The sequence below is a fragment of the Podarcis raffonei genome, chromosome 15, assembly GCF_027172205.1.
Source record: "Podarcis raffonei isolate rPodRaf1 chromosome 15, rPodRaf1.pri, whole genome shotgun sequence".
Classification (NCBI taxonomy): Eukaryota; Metazoa; Chordata; class Lepidosauria; order Squamata; family Lacertidae; genus Podarcis; species Podarcis raffonei.
The window spans coordinates 12,842,983-12,861,643 of NC_070616.1; the positions used below are offsets into that span (position 1 = coordinate 12,842,983).

The 18,661-nt window shown below is 47.4% G+C and overlaps 2 protein-coding genes across 4 annotated transcripts in view; one reads left to right on the top strand and one right to left on the bottom strand.

The window, feature by feature from the left end:
• Positions 1–2,637: 2,637 nt before the first annotated feature.
• On the top strand, positions 2,638–9,145 carry C1QBP (complement C1q binding protein). Its single transcript, XM_053367913.1, has 6 exons — positions 2,638–2,961; positions 4,683–4,833; positions 5,078–5,162; positions 5,489–5,584; positions 7,228–7,350; positions 8,643–9,145. The coding sequence occupies exons 1-6, from the start codon at positions 2,703–2,705 to the stop codon at positions 8,790–8,792; spliced, it is 864 nt and encodes a 287-aa protein (XP_053223888.1). The 5' UTR covers positions 2,638–2,702; the 3' UTR covers positions 8,793–9,145.
• Positions 9,146–14,109: 4,964 nt separating this feature from the next.
• CAMKK1 (calcium/calmodulin dependent protein kinase kinase 1) overlaps positions 14,110–18,661 on the bottom strand; it is an 86,286-nt gene continuing 81,734 nt past the window's right edge. For all 3 annotated transcript variants that reach the window (XM_053367904.1, XM_053367905.1, XM_053367903.1), the window contains one exon: positions 14,110–16,755. In XM_053367904.1, the coding sequence (XP_053223879.1) occupies positions 16,683–16,755 (73 nt within the window). In that variant the 3' untranslated portion in view covers positions 14,110–16,682. The remainder of the gene's footprint in view (positions 16,756–18,661) is intronic.

The window sequence follows — 18,661 nt, forward strand, 5'->3', positions numbered from 1 at the left end:
CCACCACTTCTGTGGTCAACATGGAAATGTAGGGCACTAACCACTTAGAAGGCTCATTATATGTAGGCTAGTAATGTTTGCCAGCTTATTTACAAAGCTGGCTTAGACGAATCCCCCAAAGTGGGGTGTATCAATAACTCTTACCCTTTATGGAAAATCCACTTCTAAAGACAAGGTGCTAGCTAGGCAGAAAGAGCAGGAGGGCTGTTGACTTCATGCCTTGATTATGAGCTACATCCGTAGAAGTGATTGGCTGGACCAGAGTGGGACATGTAGAAAGTCCAGGATTCAATCCTTAGTAGCAGACCTTCTGCCAGCAACCTGGTAGCTACTAGACTCCATAGAGGGGAGCCTCAGAAGTTGGTATGTGCCAGCAAAGTAATCAGTTCATCATCTCTGAGTCTAGAGGGGAGAGAATGCCATTGATAGTGAGCACTGTCAACTTTGGTTGCAGTTCCATGGGAATCTGCCTTGAAAGCTCCAGTGATCACAATTTTCAGTACAATTCTGTGCACAAGCAAACTGCAGACACACTTCCAGGTATCCGGGGATAATAAGAGCTGCTGGCAGAATAGATGCCACCTTTGGCAGGAGGTCTTGCGAGGCCCGACTTATAACTCCACAAGTTTAAAAAGACCTCTCTAAAGAAGTAGCCAAGTGGTGGTTCTCAGCCTTTCTATTTAAGAGAGTATGATTGATGTGGGCTAATAACCTCCACGATACAATGAATCCTGGGGTTTAGTAGTTTAAATACTGGTTTTTGCACTGGAAGTTGTTTTTGTGTGTGGTTGTTTGCATTGATTTTTTGTCACTCGTATTTGCATCATATGATAGGTTGATCACATTATGAATCGCTCTGCCTCAAACAGAGTGAAGAGAAAGCAACTAAACCCACATCACCACTCAAAGCAATTCCCAAAGTCAACGAATGCATAAAATAACTGTCCTTAAAGACCCACAATTACTGTTCAGGGCAAACATCAAACAAATGTAAAGTGATGCATGTCAAGGCAAAAAAATCCTAGCTTTGCATTTACGCTCACAGGGTCTGAATTGATGGTGAGTGACCAGACAAGACCTTGGAGGTGTGTGGCAGCTGTGAAACAAATTTCATGCTGTGCGCCGTTAGGAAAGGAACTGAAACCTACCAGTTTTTACACAAATCTATAGTGTGAGGACCACATTTGGAATACAGTGGTACTTTGGGTTACAGATGCTTCAGGTTACAGACACTTCAGGTTACAGACTCCACTAACCCAGAAATAGTACCTTGGATTAAGAACTTTGTTTCAGGATGAGAACAGAAATCACATGGCGGTGGCAGTGGGAGGCCCCATTAGCTAAAGTGGTTCCTCAGGTTAAGAACAGTTTCAGGTTAAGAACAGACCTCCAGAACAAATTAGGTTCTTAACCTGAGGTACCACTGTACTGGGTACAGTTCTGGTCACCTCGACTCTAAAAGTCCATTGGAGAGTTGGAAAAGGTTCAGAAAAGGGCAACCAAAATTATGAAAGGATGGAGTGACTCCCCACAAGGAAAGGTAGCAATGCTTGGGACTTTATAGTTTAGAGAAAAGGCAAGACCGGTGACATGATAGAAGTTTATAAAGCTGCACAGCATGGAGAAAGTGGATAGAGAGAAGTTTGTCTCCCTTTCCCATGTCACTAGAATTTGTGGGCATTCAATGAAGCCACACGCTGGAAGATTCAGGACAGCTAACAGCAAGGACGTCTTCACACAGTGATGGCCACCAACTTGGATTGCTGTAAAATAAGGATGGGCAAATTCATGGAGGACAAGGCTGTCAATGGCTACTAGCCTGCTATGATGGCCATCCTCTACCTCTGCAGTCGGAGGCAGTTTCTGAGTGCCAGTTACTGGAAAGCACAGGAAGGGAGAAGGCTCTGCTCGCAGTTTCCCACAGGCATCTATCTGGCTGGCCACTGCAAGAGCAGGATGCTGCGCTAGGGGCAGTGCCCTATAGAGGCCCCTAGGCAATTGAAATCTCACAAATCATTTCCTAATCCTCGATTGTAATTATATTTCGAGCAGCGCCAGATTTATGTATAAGCTAAACAAGCTATAGCTTAGGGCCCCACTCTCTTGGCCCCCCAAATATACTTCTTAATTGTATTTCACTATTAATATACTTCTTCTTAATTGTACTTCAGTTCAACAATTACTTTGATAAAATACACATTTTGTTATGTGCAAATGGCTTTAGATACCTTTTAGGTCCATAAATTACCATATAGCATATATTCAACACAAAAAAACCAGCCTCAATTTGTTGCTGACAAAGGACAGCTGAACATATAAAGGGCCCCATTACCTTCAGTAGCTTTGGGCCTCATCAAACCTAAACCCGGCCCTGATTTCGAGATCAAATCTATATTATTTTGAGCCGTTGTTGCAGGGCCCTTAAAAGCCGTGGGGCCCTTAGGACGGTGCCTTCCCTGCCTATCTGGGACTGGCGAGAAGGTTCTCCTCTCTCATTTTTCAATGCGCAAAGCGCTCACCGCTCAGAGAGGCCCGCGCGCTTTGGAGAGCTCGCTTGGAGACGCGCCTTGCGCGCCGCGGTGCCTTTAAGCAGAGCAGGCGGGAGGGAAAGAGGCGGGTCAGGATTTCCCCCGCCTGGCCCTTCCTTCCCTTCCGGCCCGTCTCTCCCCACGTGTGTCCGCCTCCCTCGATCCCCAGACACCATGCTGCTCGCTCGCGCCCTGCGCTCCGCCGCCCTCTCCGCCGTGGCGCGCCGCCCGATCCAGCCCCGGCCGCTGCTGTCCTTGCAACCCAGCTCGGCGGCGCCTCCCGGCCCGGCCTTCGCCTTCGCCCCCGCCGTCTCCCGGCCCTTCACCCGCTCGCTGTGGGTGCTGCGCGGCGCCGGCCAAGGCCCCAGCCGCCTCCTCCTCCGGCCGGGCTCGCCCTCCGTCTCCTGCGCCTGCGGCGGCCTCCACACCGATGGTGAGCTACGCGCGGAGGGCAGGGGAAGAAGGTCGCTCGCAAGGAACGCAGGGCTCCGGGCGGCACTTGCTCGCGAGGAAGCCCCGCTGGGGATCGCGTCCGAGGAAAAAGACGGCCGCGATCCTCCTCCTAGCGAGCTTTTGTCCTGGGAAAAGTGCTTGGGGGCTGGGCTGCGAGCCAAGGCGCGCTTGCTCGCGAGGAATACCCCTCGGCATCGGGTTGCTCGCGAGTAAATGTGCGCCTGCCATCCAAGAGGAGCTTACGCCCAGGGGGAGGCATGCCTTGAAAAAAATAGTAATAATAACGGGTATGGGTTCATCCTCATTTCCCCCCCCAAGCGGGATCGAGCAGTTACTGAATTTCCATCCCACATTTTTTCTCCCAGGAGCTCAAGGTCTGTGGTTTTCTTCCTCCGCATTTATTGCCCACAACAGCCCAAGGAGATAGGTTAGACTGAGAGGCAGTGACTGGCCCCAAGGTCACACCCTTGAGTTGCATGGCCGAGCCCTGGGGTCTTCCCAATCCGACACTAACCATTGGCTCTCTGCAAGCCTTTAAATTACCTAATTTGATAAAAGGATCAGGAGCTGGGAAGATGTTTGAGGGCAGAGGCCTGAATAGGGTCAGGCAGGAAGGGAAAGAGCACGTGTTTCCTAGTTCCAAAAGAAAATCTGGCAGTTCAGTTCCATAAATGCTTACTCAAAAGATAAGCCCCATTAAGTTCAGGGGGACTTACTCCTGGGTAAACATGCAGAGGACTTGGGCCTCACTGCATCTCTAGTAATAGTTCTGAAAAGGGCCTACAGCCATGGCTTAGATGGATCCCATGTCAGGCTTCCTCAGAGTAGACCCACTATTAGTCATGGCCTTTGATTTCAGTGAGATTGCTCTGATTGTGTTGGATGCAACCCAATATTCATGGAAATAAGTCCAGTTGAAAAATGGGGATTTGAGTAAATGCTTAGCAGGTTTGTAGGGTTGTACAAAAACAGTAAAGTTTTTTAGCTCGGAAGTTTTGGTTTACATAATAAGTGCTGTGGGGTACTTGCATTAACTGCTGCTAGTTATTTGGAATAAAAAAAATCACTTAAACTCAAAGATTCAAATAGTGCGTGCATATACAGTCAGCTTAATAGTATCTACTGATTGGATGTGCCAAAAATAATGATGATGTTGGTGAGGATGGTGACAGCATTTAATAATGATAATAACATTTCCTCCAAATCGCTCCTTAACAGTTTTAGGACATGGACCAGCATTTGCCAGCATTCATGCCCGCTGTCAAAATGTTATACAGTGGTACCTCTGGATACAAACGGGATCCGTTCCGGAGCCCCGTTTGCACCCAGAAGCAAACGTAACTAGCGACGGCACGTCTGCATACGCGTGTGTCGCTTTTCACCACTTCTGCACATGCGCGTGACGTCATTTTGAGTGCATGCGCAAGCGGTGAAACCCGGAAGTAACATGCTCCGTTACTTCCAGGTTGCCGCGGAGCGCAACTCGAACGTGCTCAACATGAAGCACATTCAACCCAAGGTATGACTGTACTTCAAGCTCCTTGGAGCGCAGACCCGATGGCACTGCCAAAATTATTAAACAGCACTGCAAATTCCTTTCTTAATGGCTTGAGAGTGATGCTTTGTCTATCAATCAGGAGTTTTTGGTTCGTGGTGTCAGAGGGGGAAGAAAACCTGTTATTTTCCACCCCCAACCTGCAGGTGACAAAGCTTTTGCAGAGTTCCTCACGGATGAAATCAAAGAAGAGAAGAAAATCCAAAAGCACAAGTCCCTCCCCAAGATGTCCGGAGGGTGGGAGCTGGACGTGCACGGCACAGAGGCCAAGCTAGTGCGGAAGGTAGCTGGTGAAACGTAAGCGTGCGAGGAATTTTCACAGAGGGCTTAAAAGTGACAGCTGGGGGTGGGGTACAGTTATGCCTCTGGAACCCAGAAGCTGAGCTGCAACTCCCATCATCCTTGGCCACACTTGCTGGGGCTGATGGGAGTTGTAGTTCAGCGGCAACCGGAGGCCCAAAGCTTCCCAGCATGTGGAGTAGAACACTAGACTGCTCTGTCTTGTTCTCTGCTTGCTGATTGCGGGTCCACTTTCTTGCAGGGTCACTGTTTCGTTCAACATTAACAACAGCATCCCGCCAAGCTTCGACGAGGCTCAGGAAGGGCAGAAGCCGGATGAGCAAGAGGTAAACGAGGAAGAATCCTTCTCTAAGGAAGGCACCAGAGTTAACGCTAAATCGTCTCTGGTAAATGTGCCCCCATAGCTGCTAGAGGGCTGTGAAAATACGTGTCCCGGGCGTTTGCCCATTTACTATCTGAAACCAAAGGGCCGGGTTGGTTGCCAGGTGTGAAATTTTTTTCCAGCTCCCCTATCCAACTGTTGGGTGGATCATGTCCAGAGTAGCAACAGCAATAAGGCAGCCATGACCTCCCTTCTTGCTCTTGCTAGCAGAGCATCCTTTGGCCACTGTTACTTCAGAGGCCCACACAGGTGTTTGTTTCTCTTCTCTAGCCTGAGCTCACGTCGACCCCAAACTTCGTTGTAGAAGTCACCAAAGACGACACCAAGCAGACGCTTGTGCTTGATTGCCACTATCCTGAGGACGAGGTGGGTGTTGTTTTCGAAATGAAAGTGTGGGGCCATGTGGCCCTTGAGCCCCCTTTTCTGGCCCTTGGGGGCCTTTCCCAAGGCCATGCTATTCCCTGGCCCCTGCTGCATGTCCCCCTCAGGTGTTTTAGGCCTGGCTGGAATATTACTATTTATTGCATTTATATCCCATCTTTTTCTCGCAAGGAGCTCAAGGGGGTGTACATGGTTCACCCCTCCTCATTTAATCCTCACAACAACCCTGTGAGGGAGGTTAGGCTGAGAGCCACTGGCCCAAGGTCACCCAATGAGCTTCATGGCCGAGGGGGGATTTGAACCCTGGTCTCCCAGGTTCTAGTCTGAGACGCTAACCAGTACACCACACTGGCTCCTTGAACTCTGATCCCACCTCTTGCTAGCCTGGAGGGAGGATAGAAAGTGGTGTGCGAGTTTATAAACTAACGCACCTGAGAAAATTAATATGTACATGTGTTGCTCCGCCCACATTCGCTTCTGGCCCCGCCCACCATGCCATGTGGCCCTCAGAAGATTGCCCAGAAGGGAATGTGGCCCTTCCTCTGGAAGAAGCTTCTCTACCCCTACAGTACAGTAAACCAGCTTTCTTCATCAGCCTGCCTGCCATCCAGATGTTTTCTATATCCCAACTCTACATCATCCCTGACCATTGGTCATGCTGGCTCAGGTGGATCCAAGTTGGGGTCCAGAACATCTGGAAGGCCCCAGGCTGAGAAAATGTATTTACTACAGGGATGGGAAGCCCACCTCCGGCACCACACAATATCTGTTCTGCATTTGTAAGAAATCCACCTCTTAATGTGTCAGCACCCGCACTTTGGAACTCCCTGCCTATTGACATCAGGCAGGTGCCTTCACTGTGCTCTTTCTGGTGCCTGATAAAAACTTACTTGATTGATTGATTGAGTGATTGATTGATTGTATATACTGCCCTATACCCACAGGTCTCAGGGTGGTTCACAGAATAAAATCAAAATATAAAACCACAAAATACATAATCAAAATCAAACCCAATCAGCATAATCAGCAGCAACCCAATAACTCTCACATTTTAAAAGAGGTTTTTAAAAGGCATTTTTGTTTAGGGAGATGTTTAGAAAGTTGACCCCAGTTTTAATCTGCTTTTGGTCTATTGCTACCTTAACATTTGGAAAGCCTCAAATTATTGTTCCATTTTTCTTACTGATAATTTTATTGTTTTATCTTTTTTGTGAACTGCTTTGAGGTTGTTTTTTTACAATCGAAGTGGCGTATAAATTTTATTAAATAAATGAATACAAAACCCCCCAGCTATTGGGGGGTAGCAGTCTCAGTGAAATCTGGATCAGGTCCATGGGGAGAACTGTCATACGGCATGGAAGGGAAGCCCTATGTCATGCACTTTGGGGGAGCAGTGAGAGTGCTTCTGCCAGGCCCACAGGTTGGAGGGAAGGGTTTTCTTGGGGGGGGGGAGTGTGGCTTAGCATCCCACGATTGGACCTTGTTTAGCTGCTCTGCATCTACCAGCATAACCCCCCCCCCAAAAAAAGCTTAATACAGAACTATCTTAAAGCCACCCACCCACCACTTTATTTTTCATTCCTGCCAACTGGGTTGTTTCTAACCACCCCCTTTAAAAAACGAATCAGGTTGCTCCTGGCGAAGAAGAAGACAGCGACATCTTCTCTATCCGAGAGGTCAGCTTCCAGCCCACCGGAGACTCAGAATGGAGAGACAATAATTACACCCTCAACACGGACTCTCTCGATTGGGTAGGAGCAGCTGTATAACTAGGGTACATGCGCTTGGGTGGTGCTCTTATTTTGCACGACTGTATTTTCGGTTTTACGGAAACGCAGATTAGTCTGGCTGCAAGCTTGCCTATCAAACCTGCTAATATTAGCAAACCTGCTAATACGAGTGTGTCAGGAAGTCTTGTGCACTGCAAAGGACCCTTGTGTGCATTTATGGAAGGACATCCACATGTCTTCCTTGACGCCTCTTGGGTATCGTGTTAGAAAGATGCATTATGTCCTGTGCAAGAGCTCAACACTGAATCATGTGGATTTTCCAGAAAAATGTGAAAAGTTCCTGAATCACACAGGTGCACTTGGTTGGGAGCTACACAGAGCTCCCAAGTACCATATTTTGCGCCCCATAGGACGCTCCGGCCCATAGGACGCACCTAGTTTTTTTTTGGGGGGGGGACTATAGAAAAAAAATTATTTCCCCCCCAGGTGTGGGGTTGGAAGAACCAGGTCGGGGAACAGTGGGAAGGCGCACTCTGCCTCCCCGCTGTCCCCCGAGCTTGTGGGGCTGGCGATAGGGAGAAGTGCGCTGATCCCGGGACTGCAGGCAGCTCTGCGCGGCCATCGGGAGCAGGGCGGGACTTCGCGCCCGGCTCCCGGTGGCCGCGCAGAGCTGCGCTGAGCCGGGGACTGCAGACAGCTCTGCGCGGCCATCCAGAGCGGGGCGGGACTTCGCGCCCCGCTCCCGATGGCCTCGCAGAGCTGCGCTGATTCAGGGACTGCAAGCAGCTCTGCGCTGCCATCCGGAGCAGGGCAGGACTTCGCGCCCGGCTCCCGGTGGCTGCGCAGAGCTGCGCTGAGCCGGGGACTGCAGGCAGCTCTGCGCGGCCATCCGGAGCGGGGCGGGACTTCGCGCCCCGCTCCCGATGGCCGCGCAGAGCTGCGCTGATCCCGGTACTGCAGGCAGCTCTGCGCGGCCATTGGGAGCGGGGCAGGACTTCGCGCCCGGCTCCCGGTGGCCGCGCAGAGCTGCGCTGAGCCTGGGACTGCAGGCAGCTCTGCGCAACCCTCGGAGCTGGTCTCCCGAGGGTTGCGCAGAGCTTCCTGAAGCCTTCATTCGCCCCATAGGACGCACACACATTTCCCCTTCATTTTTGGAGGGGAAAAAGTGCGTCCTATAGGGCGAAAAATACGGTACATGTTTGTGGCAAACCCAGGTTTACCTAGCAGAAAGGAGTGTAACAGCTATTGAGTTTTTGTGACACTCACACTCACTCACTCTCTTCCTGCCCCCCTAAATCCCATTATATTCCTAGGCTCTGTATGACCACCTGATGGACTTCTTGGCTGACCGAGGGGTAGACAACACATTTGCGGATGAGCTTGTTGACCTCAGCACAGCGCTGGAGCACCGGGAATACATTCGATTCCTCGAAGACCTTAAACTCTTTGTCAAATGCCAGTAGGCTGAGAAGAGTGTCAGGGCTTGTATATTCGGGGGGGGGGTCCTCAATTTCCTTTGCTTCTTTCTTCCCACTGAAGGCTGGACTTTGTTTCCAAACGCTGTGGAATGAGAGTGAGAAATGGGAGCTTCACACGGGGTGTGTGTGTTAAACATGCATCCTTGGAAGGAGGAGATGTCACTGTTTCAGAACCCTGCAGCGGTCTTGTTCACGACCTGACCGGCGTCACGCAGATCCGCTTCAAAGTTTTTGTAAAACCCCGTAGCCTCCTCTCGCCCTTGGAAGTGTGGTTGGGGTTTTTGGAACAGTTGAAGAAGGAAAAGAAAATGATCTCAAAATAAATCCAGTTGAAGGCTTTTGTCTGTGTAGAGTGAACAGTGTTGTTGACTTGTTCGTTGCTTTTTCACCCAGACCTCACCTTAGATGGACAAGCTGAGTGTGTGTGTGTGTTCACATGTACACAGGATGGCTGTGCCACTGCTAACAACCAGCCCCTCTAGGAGTTCCAGCCAGGTGGCACAACCCTCTAGTTAGTAACGCCTTCGTTAGCTTCGTGGGATTATAAAGGCATGCTTCAACACTGTGAGTTGACATACCAAGCTTTAAACTGCACAACACAAAATCAACGGTGCATTTCTGCTTAGTTACATCTGTGGTTTTAACTCTGGTCTCATGTTACATGTTCTTTTAACTTGTTATATTGATTTCGTGTTTTACTCCAGCCTGAAACGGTTTGGTGAAGGGCATGTTGTGAGTATTCACATTATTGTAAGCGGCAGAGTCAGAAGTGCAGGATCCTGTCATGATAGTTAGTTACATCTTCACAGCTATACCCCCTTCTAAGATTATACAATCCTCTTAAACAATGCTACTAAGGAATACACTGCAATGATGAAAACTGATCTCCACATGTTGCCTTTCAGCTGGATCTACTTTCCGTACACAGACATGGGCAAATGATTTGGAGTGCTCCAATATAATCTTAGTGACCTAAATTGTGTTTCCGCTGAAGTTCCATTGTACGCAGCAAAGCTTGCACATTCTTGAAACTGGGGCGCCTTGTGTTTTCAGGGTTCCTAAATGCTTAGCTTTGAATCGTGCAGAACAATTCCTCGATGTTCTTCCTGTGCCCCTTCTGCAGAGTGACCCTAGGAGCCTATCCTCAGGGGACTGACTCCTTTCACTCTGGCTCCAATCAGTACAAAGCGTTGAAAGATTTCTTTTTTGTAGCCAAGAAGCGTCAACCCTTGGCTGGTTCTAGGATGCTGGAGACACACACCGTCCCTGCCGCAGAAATAGTAACGGGTCTTTTGACCTTCCGCAACCCTAAACCGCTACACCTCGGAGCAAAACAAAACAAATGTGGTTGGAGTCCGTCCAATGCATAAACAAAACTATTGAATATTTAGGCCAGCAGAGGGCACCAAGGGAATTCTGAAAGTGTTTTTAAATAATACCCTTTTTACAGGCCATGTTGCATAGAAGCAAGCTTCTGAGCGCCTCGTAACTTGGCACATCCTATTTCAAAGTGAGTGGGAGAAAAGGGTATTTCAGGCTGAGAGCCTATGGGGAGTGTGGTAAAAGCTGAACAGGTATGTCCCTCTGTTTCCAACCTTTTAAATTGCTTTTTAAAAAATAGCTTTGCTTCCCATTGCAAATAACAGGAGGGAAAGGTTTAGGCCCAAGTCTCTCCTCGGTTTGGGGTATGTCAGGAGACCCGGAGATCTTTGGCTCTTTTTCATCCCAGTGGTTTTCCAGGCCCGCCCTGGCACATTTCTAAACCACCCCAGAGACTTCTCTTTGTAGCTACCAACATCAAAGCGGCAACCTTGGTAGGGCTAGGGATGTTTCCATGGCCACAGGGAGCAGACATCAGATCTGCAGCATCGGGAAGGGGATTCTGAAGTATCCTATGGTCCCTGGGATGCCGTCCATGAGACTGCAGCCTTAAATCTCTCACTACAACTGTCCTGATTTTCTACAAAAAAAGAGGCCAGAACACACAAGGCAAGTGTGATAGAGAATTTGGAGTGGCGAGGGACCCCAAAGGTCATCTGGTCCAATGCAGGAATCTTCTCCAACACGGGGCTAGAACCTACGACCCTAAGAGTCTCAAGCTCTACAGGCTTAAAAGTGCGCCACTCCCTGACGAAATGCCCAAAGGAATCTACGTGAGCTTCCATTTCAATCACTTCATCAGACAATTGGTTTATTCCAAGGACTTTTATTGGAATTTCCACCCCCTGCCTTTCCATTTTCCAGAGTACAGTACAAAAGCATGCAACCCGCCACCCCGCCCCGCCCTAAATAGGCTCTCTCTATATTCATGGTACATATTTACAGCGCAGCAATGGTCTCGAATGCCATCGCTGTGTACGACTCATGCTTTCAGTTTTGGGGTTTGTGCATGTACACATAGACATGCACACACCTAGGGAGAAATACAGGTTGGTTTTCACAACAGACACATACACGTCGACAGACAACGGGCCGGTGGCTTGGGTACAAAGCAGGGAAAGTAAGAGATGTGGCAGCGTGGATTTAAATGCTATTCTCTATATGTTCTCGACATCATATTTTGGGGTGTGGGCGTGTGTCTTTATTACAGAGTCTTAAATAAGGCACATGACAACATCAAGAATATAACTAGCTGAGAAGCGTACACCCTTTTGGAATAAGGGATGTGACCATAGCAGATTTTCTGTAACGGTGACAGCAGTGTGTGATGGCATGCAGATCCTAAAAAGCTGAAGTCGCTCCTGAGCCTCAGAGATATGGACAAGTCGGGGGTTATTCTGTTCACTGCCCAAGGATAACTGCACACACGGCAGGAATGCCATTTGCAGACAGTGCTAGTTTACCCAACAGAAGCATAGAATGGTAGAGTTGGGGGGGTCAAGGGTCATCTAGGCCAAGCCCCTACAATGCAGAAATCACAGCAAGTGCTTAGGACACCAGTACAAAAAGAAAAAAAGGGGGGGGGAGAATTAGGGAGGGGGGAGAATTTGAACCCGTATGAACCGACCCGGGCCCTGCACTCGTAATCAGAGTCGCTTTTCTATGTCCCCCATCCCATAGAATGGGGCCTTTTTTGTTGTGGCTCCCCGATCGTGGAATGCTCTCCCCAAAGGGGCTCGCTTGGCACCATCACTACATGCCTTTAGGTGCCAGGCAAAAACATTCCTCTTTAGCCGGGCCTATGGCTATTAAATAATCTATGGCTTGTGAAAGTGTGGGGGAGAGGACTGTTATCATGATGATATTTTATTATTAGGCTGTCTGTCAGTACGCATTTCATTATGATTTTATCACGGATGTTCTGCAATGAGTTTTTAATGTTGTGCACTGCCCTGGGATCATTTGATAAAGGGCGGCATATAAATTGAATTAACAATAATTTGACATTAAAAAAAAAAGCATTGAAGCAGCCATCACTTTTCTAACTGGCAATTACTGCTCTGCAGAATGCTCTTTTACTCAAGTGGAAATTAAAAAACCCTCAGGGAACAACATTTCAGGAGAGGCTTGACTTATCTCACCTATCTTTGCAATGTGCAACTTAGATGAGCTGCTCAAGACTTTTGCAATCAGAAAATCCAGAATGAGGCTATCTTAATTTAGGCATGCATACATGTAGGCTCCGCGTCATTAAAAAATAACTTTAGTACAGTTTTTATTTTTAATTACAAGGGTGTTTTTATTTTTTGAGGGGGTGGAGGGCACCGCAATGTTTTCAGTGCTTAGAGCCTCAAAAGGTCTTAAAAGGTAAAGGACCCCTGACAGTTAAGTCCGGTCGCAGATGACTCGGGGGTTGCGGCGTTCATCTTGCTTTACAGGCCGAGGGAGCCGACATTTGTCTGCAGTTTTCCAGGTCATGTGGCCAGCATGACTAAGCTGCTTCTGGCGCAACAGAACACTGAAACCAGAGCAGCGCACGGAAACGCTGTTTACCTTCCCGTCGGATGGTACCTATTTATCTACTTGCACTTTTTTTGGTGTGCTTTCAAACTGCTAGGCTGGCAGGAGCTCCCTGACCCTATTTGCAGGAACATCCAAGCCCACTCCTATGCTTCGGCGACTGGGACAAATCTGCATTAATCTAGGGTCACCGTTAAGAGCAGAAGCTAGAAGTCAGCACCATCTTAGGTTCCAAGTCCCTGGTACAGGGAACCAGGGCCTTCTTGGTGGTGGCACCCTCCCTGTGGAACGCCCTCCCATCAGATGCCAAGGAGATAAGTAACTCTTTTAGAAGACATCTGAAGGCAACCTTGTATAGGGAAGATTTTAAAGCTTTGATGTTTTCTTATGTTTTTAGATACGTTGGAAGCTGCCCAGAGTAGCTGGGGCAACCCAGTCAGAAGAGTGGGGAACCAATAATAAAATTATTATTATTACTAAATCTCATCCCAGCTGGGAACTCTCAGCCAAGCTGCCAAATGCCAGCTTTGGAACCAAACTGTAACACTGGGGCAATCAAACTAGCCCATTATACAGGACTATTGTAAACATGGAGTGCTGACACTGTATCCATGCTCAATATGAACTAATATCCTGTTGAGTTTCACGAGTTTCATGCCCGCCAGCCATGCAAGAGGAATTATATTGCCTATTGGCCCACTTACGGTTATAAAGCACACTTTACAGACATCAAATTAATAACTACTTGAACAGGATTAGCAATAATTCGCGAGGTAGAAATGGATGGTTTGGTGAGGAAATATCAGGAATGGATGACTGACTGACTGCTGCAAGCCTGGAAAACGACAGGATTTGCTGAAGCCAATTTGGGGAGGGTGAAGAACGGTTGGCTATAATTCCCAGAGAGACGGAATACAGCTCTGAATGTTGGGAATGATAAATTTGGACGTCACTCTTACAGAAAGTAAAGTGCGGTCATTCCACAATTCCCTACAAATGTGAAATATGGGGGCAGAAAAGATGGGACTAGAACGAAACAGGGAGAAACAGATTTCAACAGAAACTTCCTGAGGGTTGGAATATCCTTGAGAATTTCGGTCCCAATTTCTCCCAACATACACATCTTGCAAAGCAATTTATTCTCAGTGCATTTTTGCATGTGGTTCTCTCTAATATATGCATTCCTAGGCACACTATATGCATTTTTGACCACATGAGTTAGCGGGAGAACTGCCTTGCAAAATACAGAGATGTGTGAATTTTGAGAGACGCCTGAGTTTTTGGTTTGCATATTGCTTTGTAGAATGAGATTTTGATACATTTGCCTTGGAATTGGTTGGCGTGGGGAGAAGGGGGTGGAGGTTGGGTGGGGTTAAGCAGCAGAGCAAGGAGGGGTGACAGCTCCTAGTTAGATATATTTTACTTAGAAAAATTATAAACCACTTGTTTTTGTTTTTAAAAAAGCTCCAAGGTTCAGTTATATATAAGACATATTGCTACAGTGTAGATTAAGTAGGTTCTCCTTTCAAGTGCAGATTGAATTGAACTGAATTGAATCGAATGTATCCTCTCTCACTAGCACAGATGAACTTCCAATCTTCTGTTAGTAAAGCCACTGGTTTTCTTTTTGTTGATTTTTGTGCAGTCTTTTTGTGAGTCTGATTACTGCTCCTGCTATCATTCTTACCCCCCCCAAAAAAACAGAATAAAAAGGTTCAAGTTCTAGGGTAGCCAGGGATGCTGTTAATGGATGACCCATTTCCTGCACCTTCCACCCTTAAAAAAAATATCAAAAAACTTTTATAGTCTTTTAAATATTTCGTAGGCTCCATTTCTGCACCAACTGCTGTAAAAATTCAGCAGGTACAGCCTTGTGTGGCTTCAGAAGGAAGGAAGGAAGGAATCAGGTTTGACTCAGTGACTTGGAGAAGATTATCCTTGAGCAAAGTCGAATTGAAATTATTTTTGCAAGCAACCTGTCTCCTTTAATCTCTTCCTTCCTTCCTACACAAGACACAGCAAGCTGCTTCTGGACGCTGTAGGACAGGCATAGGCAAACTCGCCCTCCAGATGTTTTGGGACTAGAATTCCCATCATCCCTGACCACTGGTCCTGTTAGCTAGGGTTATAGGAGTAGTAGTCCCAAAACATCTGGAGGGCCGAGTTTGCCTGCTGTAGGATATAGGCAAGCCACTGTTCTGATCATCATATAGGCACAGAGCTTCATTCCTTGTTATGCATGTCCTTGCAGGAACTTCAGACGGAATCCAAGAGAGTTTGCCATGGTCTTTTCATCCTAGGGGTGCTTTACTTTGTGCTGATTGTGTCCCCTTCTTGGGCATCCAAGATTGATTGGCAAGCTTCAGGCCACTAACTACTCTCCCTCCCTGATCTCCATGATCAACATTTCTTGATGCTGGCCAACCCCAGGTTTTGTAGATTGCACAGGGGGCTGATTTCAACCAATCCCACTGCAGGGAATCTACAGAATCAATTCCAGACTCTTCTGAAAGTCCACGAGATTACAAGCTCTACAACCAAAACCCAAGGGCTATGGATGAAAGTAAGTTGCCATCTTCCAATTTTCTGACTTTGATCCAGCTGCTTCCTACAGAACCAGCTGAAGCATGATGGATATGGATACTGGTGGGAGTGTTTCTGATGCATTCTTTAAACAAAAAGGCACCTCTTTAAAGCACAGGGGTCACTGAGATATGCTCTTTTGCACAGGGAGGTCAAAAGCTCACAGGAAGGTGTTTTACACAGGAAAGTTTAAAATGCAAAGCAGAAGTTTTTTTTGCACAAGAGGGCCAATGGTTCAGCCTGGCAATTAAGGAAAAACAGAAACTTAACCAGGACTCTATTCCCCTTCTGACTGCCTAAAAGGTTGCAAGGGGAAGTTTGTACATAAGTAAAGTTGATAAAGAAAATAGGCTTAAAAAAGAGATCAGAACTGAAGAAATTATGAGAAAAAAGCCGAAACACACAGAGCTAAGAACTAAGAAAGAACTGAAATAAGCACAGGGCCAGGATGAAAACCTGCAATGGATCCTGTCTTGAGAAGTTGAACTGAGAAGACAAGAAACCACTGTACTGATGAGTATTTGCTGGGCTAGGGATAGTATAGAATAGGTCTAACTGGATGCAGTTTATCTCTATTTATATTTGCTTTTGTGGGTATGTACTCAAAGCGTAAAACTAGTTTGTTTATTTTTAAAGCATTTTCTCAAAAACTGCGTGAATCGAAACTTGTAAGTAAAGGCATAGTTTGGTTTGGAGAAAAACTGGTCTGAAGCTTTGTGATTCACCTGGTGTCAAGGTCTACTTTATATTGGGAGTAGGTTGGGCCAATTAAATTCCGAAAGGTCAAAAGGCTGCTTAATGGAGGCAGCTTAGGACACACCTGTTCCATTATAGCAGGTTGCGTAACAGACAACATTGGGCTTGAGCAGGCAACCTGACTAAGAAATTCCAAAACAAAAATAAATAAATGCCGGGAGCCGGGATGTACATGGGTGGTTCTGAACCAAGCATTCTCTAGCAAAGAACAGTTGGTGCACATTCATCAGTCGAATCGCCGTATGTCGCTGACTACATATATCACAACATGAAGCACAACTGGAAGATATGAGGCACATGGTCCAGTATACAACACCAAAATGTCTTACGACGTAAACAGATGTGGGCAGCCGGAGAGCCAGCTCTTCCATGGGCCATTACTTGTCCCACCAGCTGGGACTCCCACCATTTTATCCCTTCAATATGATAGAATCATAGGATTGTAGAGTTGGAAGGGACCCAAAGGGACTTTGAGTCCAACCGCCTGCAAAGCAGGAATCTCTCTCTCTTTCTCTCTCTTTTTGCAAGTCACAAACTTTGGTTGATGAAAACAGCATGGCGTGCAGGACGACACCACTGGATACGATGGTCACGGTAGCAGCAGTTAAGTGATCAGTGTGCGACATGCTCGGGGCTTCAGGATGTGGCCTCGTCTTCGGATACGTCAGGCAGGTCGGGGTCCTTCAACCCTTCTCGGCTCCCTTGCTTTCTGCGCACGTTCAAAAGATACACGTTATAAAACCCCACCCATTACAGAGGAAAACAAGCTGTGTGTGGTAGTCCCTATTGGAGACGGCCATAGCTCATTCACAGAGCATCTGTTTTGCAGAGAAAAATGGTCCCAGGTTGAGTTTCCATCTTCAGGTAGGGCTGGGAGAAAATCTCCTGCTGAAAGCCCTGGAAAGCCACTGCCAGTCAGTGCAAACACTACTAAGTTACATGGACCAATGGTCCACTCACTCACCTATTTCTCCACTTTGGGAAGGTGTTTTATCAATGGTGGTATGTAAACTGGAAGCACAGGGGGTGAGTACAGTTAGATGATTTTAGATTCTGGACTTCACGGTCTTATGTACTTCTAAACTGAAATCTGCTCTCCAGTTTCTCGAATATTTTATTCCTCTGCAAAAGACACTGCCATTTTTCTAACCTCGACATTATGCGTTTTGCTTTCTAGGAAAGATTTGTCCAGCTCCTTGCAGCCTCCCTGGGTGCCTGCACTTCCTGTGATGGCAATGTGGGCATGCAGGAAAGCTGTAGCGTACAGACCACTGGTGAGTTAGTTTATAGAATGGAAGGAAGAACAGTCTAAGAGACCCCCCCCTGCCCGGTTCAAAAAGGAGGCAAGCCGAACAAAAATGCTTGTTAGAATTTCATGAACATTTTATTTCCCTTTTGATAACTTCCAAGTGCCATTTCTTTTCTTGTTCATTGAGGGGGAATGGTGGGCAGGGCGGTGGGGATGCAGAATGGGGTTTTGGCACGACACTCATCTTACATACCCCCAAACTCTTTAGCAAAGCATTACTTTATTTTCTTTGAAATGTGGTAAGCCACTCCTGCTTCATTTGGGAAGGGGTGTGCGTTCCCTGTTCATTTTCCTGAATGTGAGTCTCTGGAAATCTGCCCCAGAGTCCTTCCCTGATGCTGTCATTAGACTCAGGCCACAAGATTTTAGTCTCCAAGCTGTTTTGCCAGGCTCTTCCCCTCACCTTCTCCCCAGATAACATAAGGTGATCTTTTTTAAAAAAAATGAAAAAAGCCATTTCCTGAAAGGGATTGGTTCTCTCTCCCCAATGACAGTGTTTCCCAGGTGATACAGTACAGCTAATTGCCTAAATTAATGAGAAACGCTGTCTGGGAGAGCCAAACGGTGCTCCAATTAACTGATAATGACCGAGCTCAGGATGACACGGGTTCCGGTAACTTCTAGCAGCTTCCGATTTGCAGAGCCATCCAGAAAGGCAACAAATTCTCTCTCCTGTATAGCAGCAGATTATTTGTTTTTGCATGGGGAGGCTCCCAGCCACAATGGCTATCTTCTGCCTCCATAGTTAGAGGCAGTAATGCTTCTGAATTCCGGTTGCTGGAAACCGCAGGAAGGGGAGAGAAGAAGAAGAAGAGGAGTTTGGATTTGATATCCCGCTTTATCACTACCCGAAGGAGTCTCAAAGCGGCTAACATTCTCCTTTCCCTTCTGCCCCCACAACAAACACTCTGTGAGGTGAGTGAGGCTGAGAGACTTCAGAGAAGTGTGACTGGCCCAAGGTCACCCAGCAGCTGCATGTGGAGCAGTGGGGAATCGAACCCAGTTCCCCAGATTACGAGCCTACCACTCTTAACCACTACACTACACTGGCTCTTGCGCTTGGTTCCTGCTTGCCTGGGTGACCACTGTGAGGGCAGGATGCTGCCACTGGCCTGATTCAGCAGGCTTTCCTTATGTTTTTAGATCAGGCTTCCTCAACCTCGGCCCTCCGGATGTTTTGAGACTACAGTTCCCATCATTCCTGACCACTGGTCCTGCAAGCGAGGGATCACGAGAGTTGTAGGCCAAAAACATCTGGAGGGCGGAGGCTGAGGAAGCCTGTTTTAGATGATGCTAGTAAGCCTGA

What these genes read in the sequence shown, in the direction of transcription:
- C1QBP (XM_053367913.1), top strand. Translation starts at nt 2,703, where the DNA reads ATGCTGCTCGCTCGCGCCCTGCGCTCCGCCGCCCTCTCCGCCGTGGCG. An exon ending in CGGCGGCCTCCACACCGATG is followed by an intron (nt 2,962 to 4,682) that starts GTGAGCTACGCG and finishes CCCAACCTGCAG; the next exon opens with GTGACAAAGCTTTTGCAGAG. An exon ending in ACACGGACTCTCTCGATTGG is followed by an intron (nt 7,351 to 8,642) that starts GTAGGAGCAGCT and finishes TTATATTCCTAG; the next exon opens with GCTCTGTATGACCACCTGAT.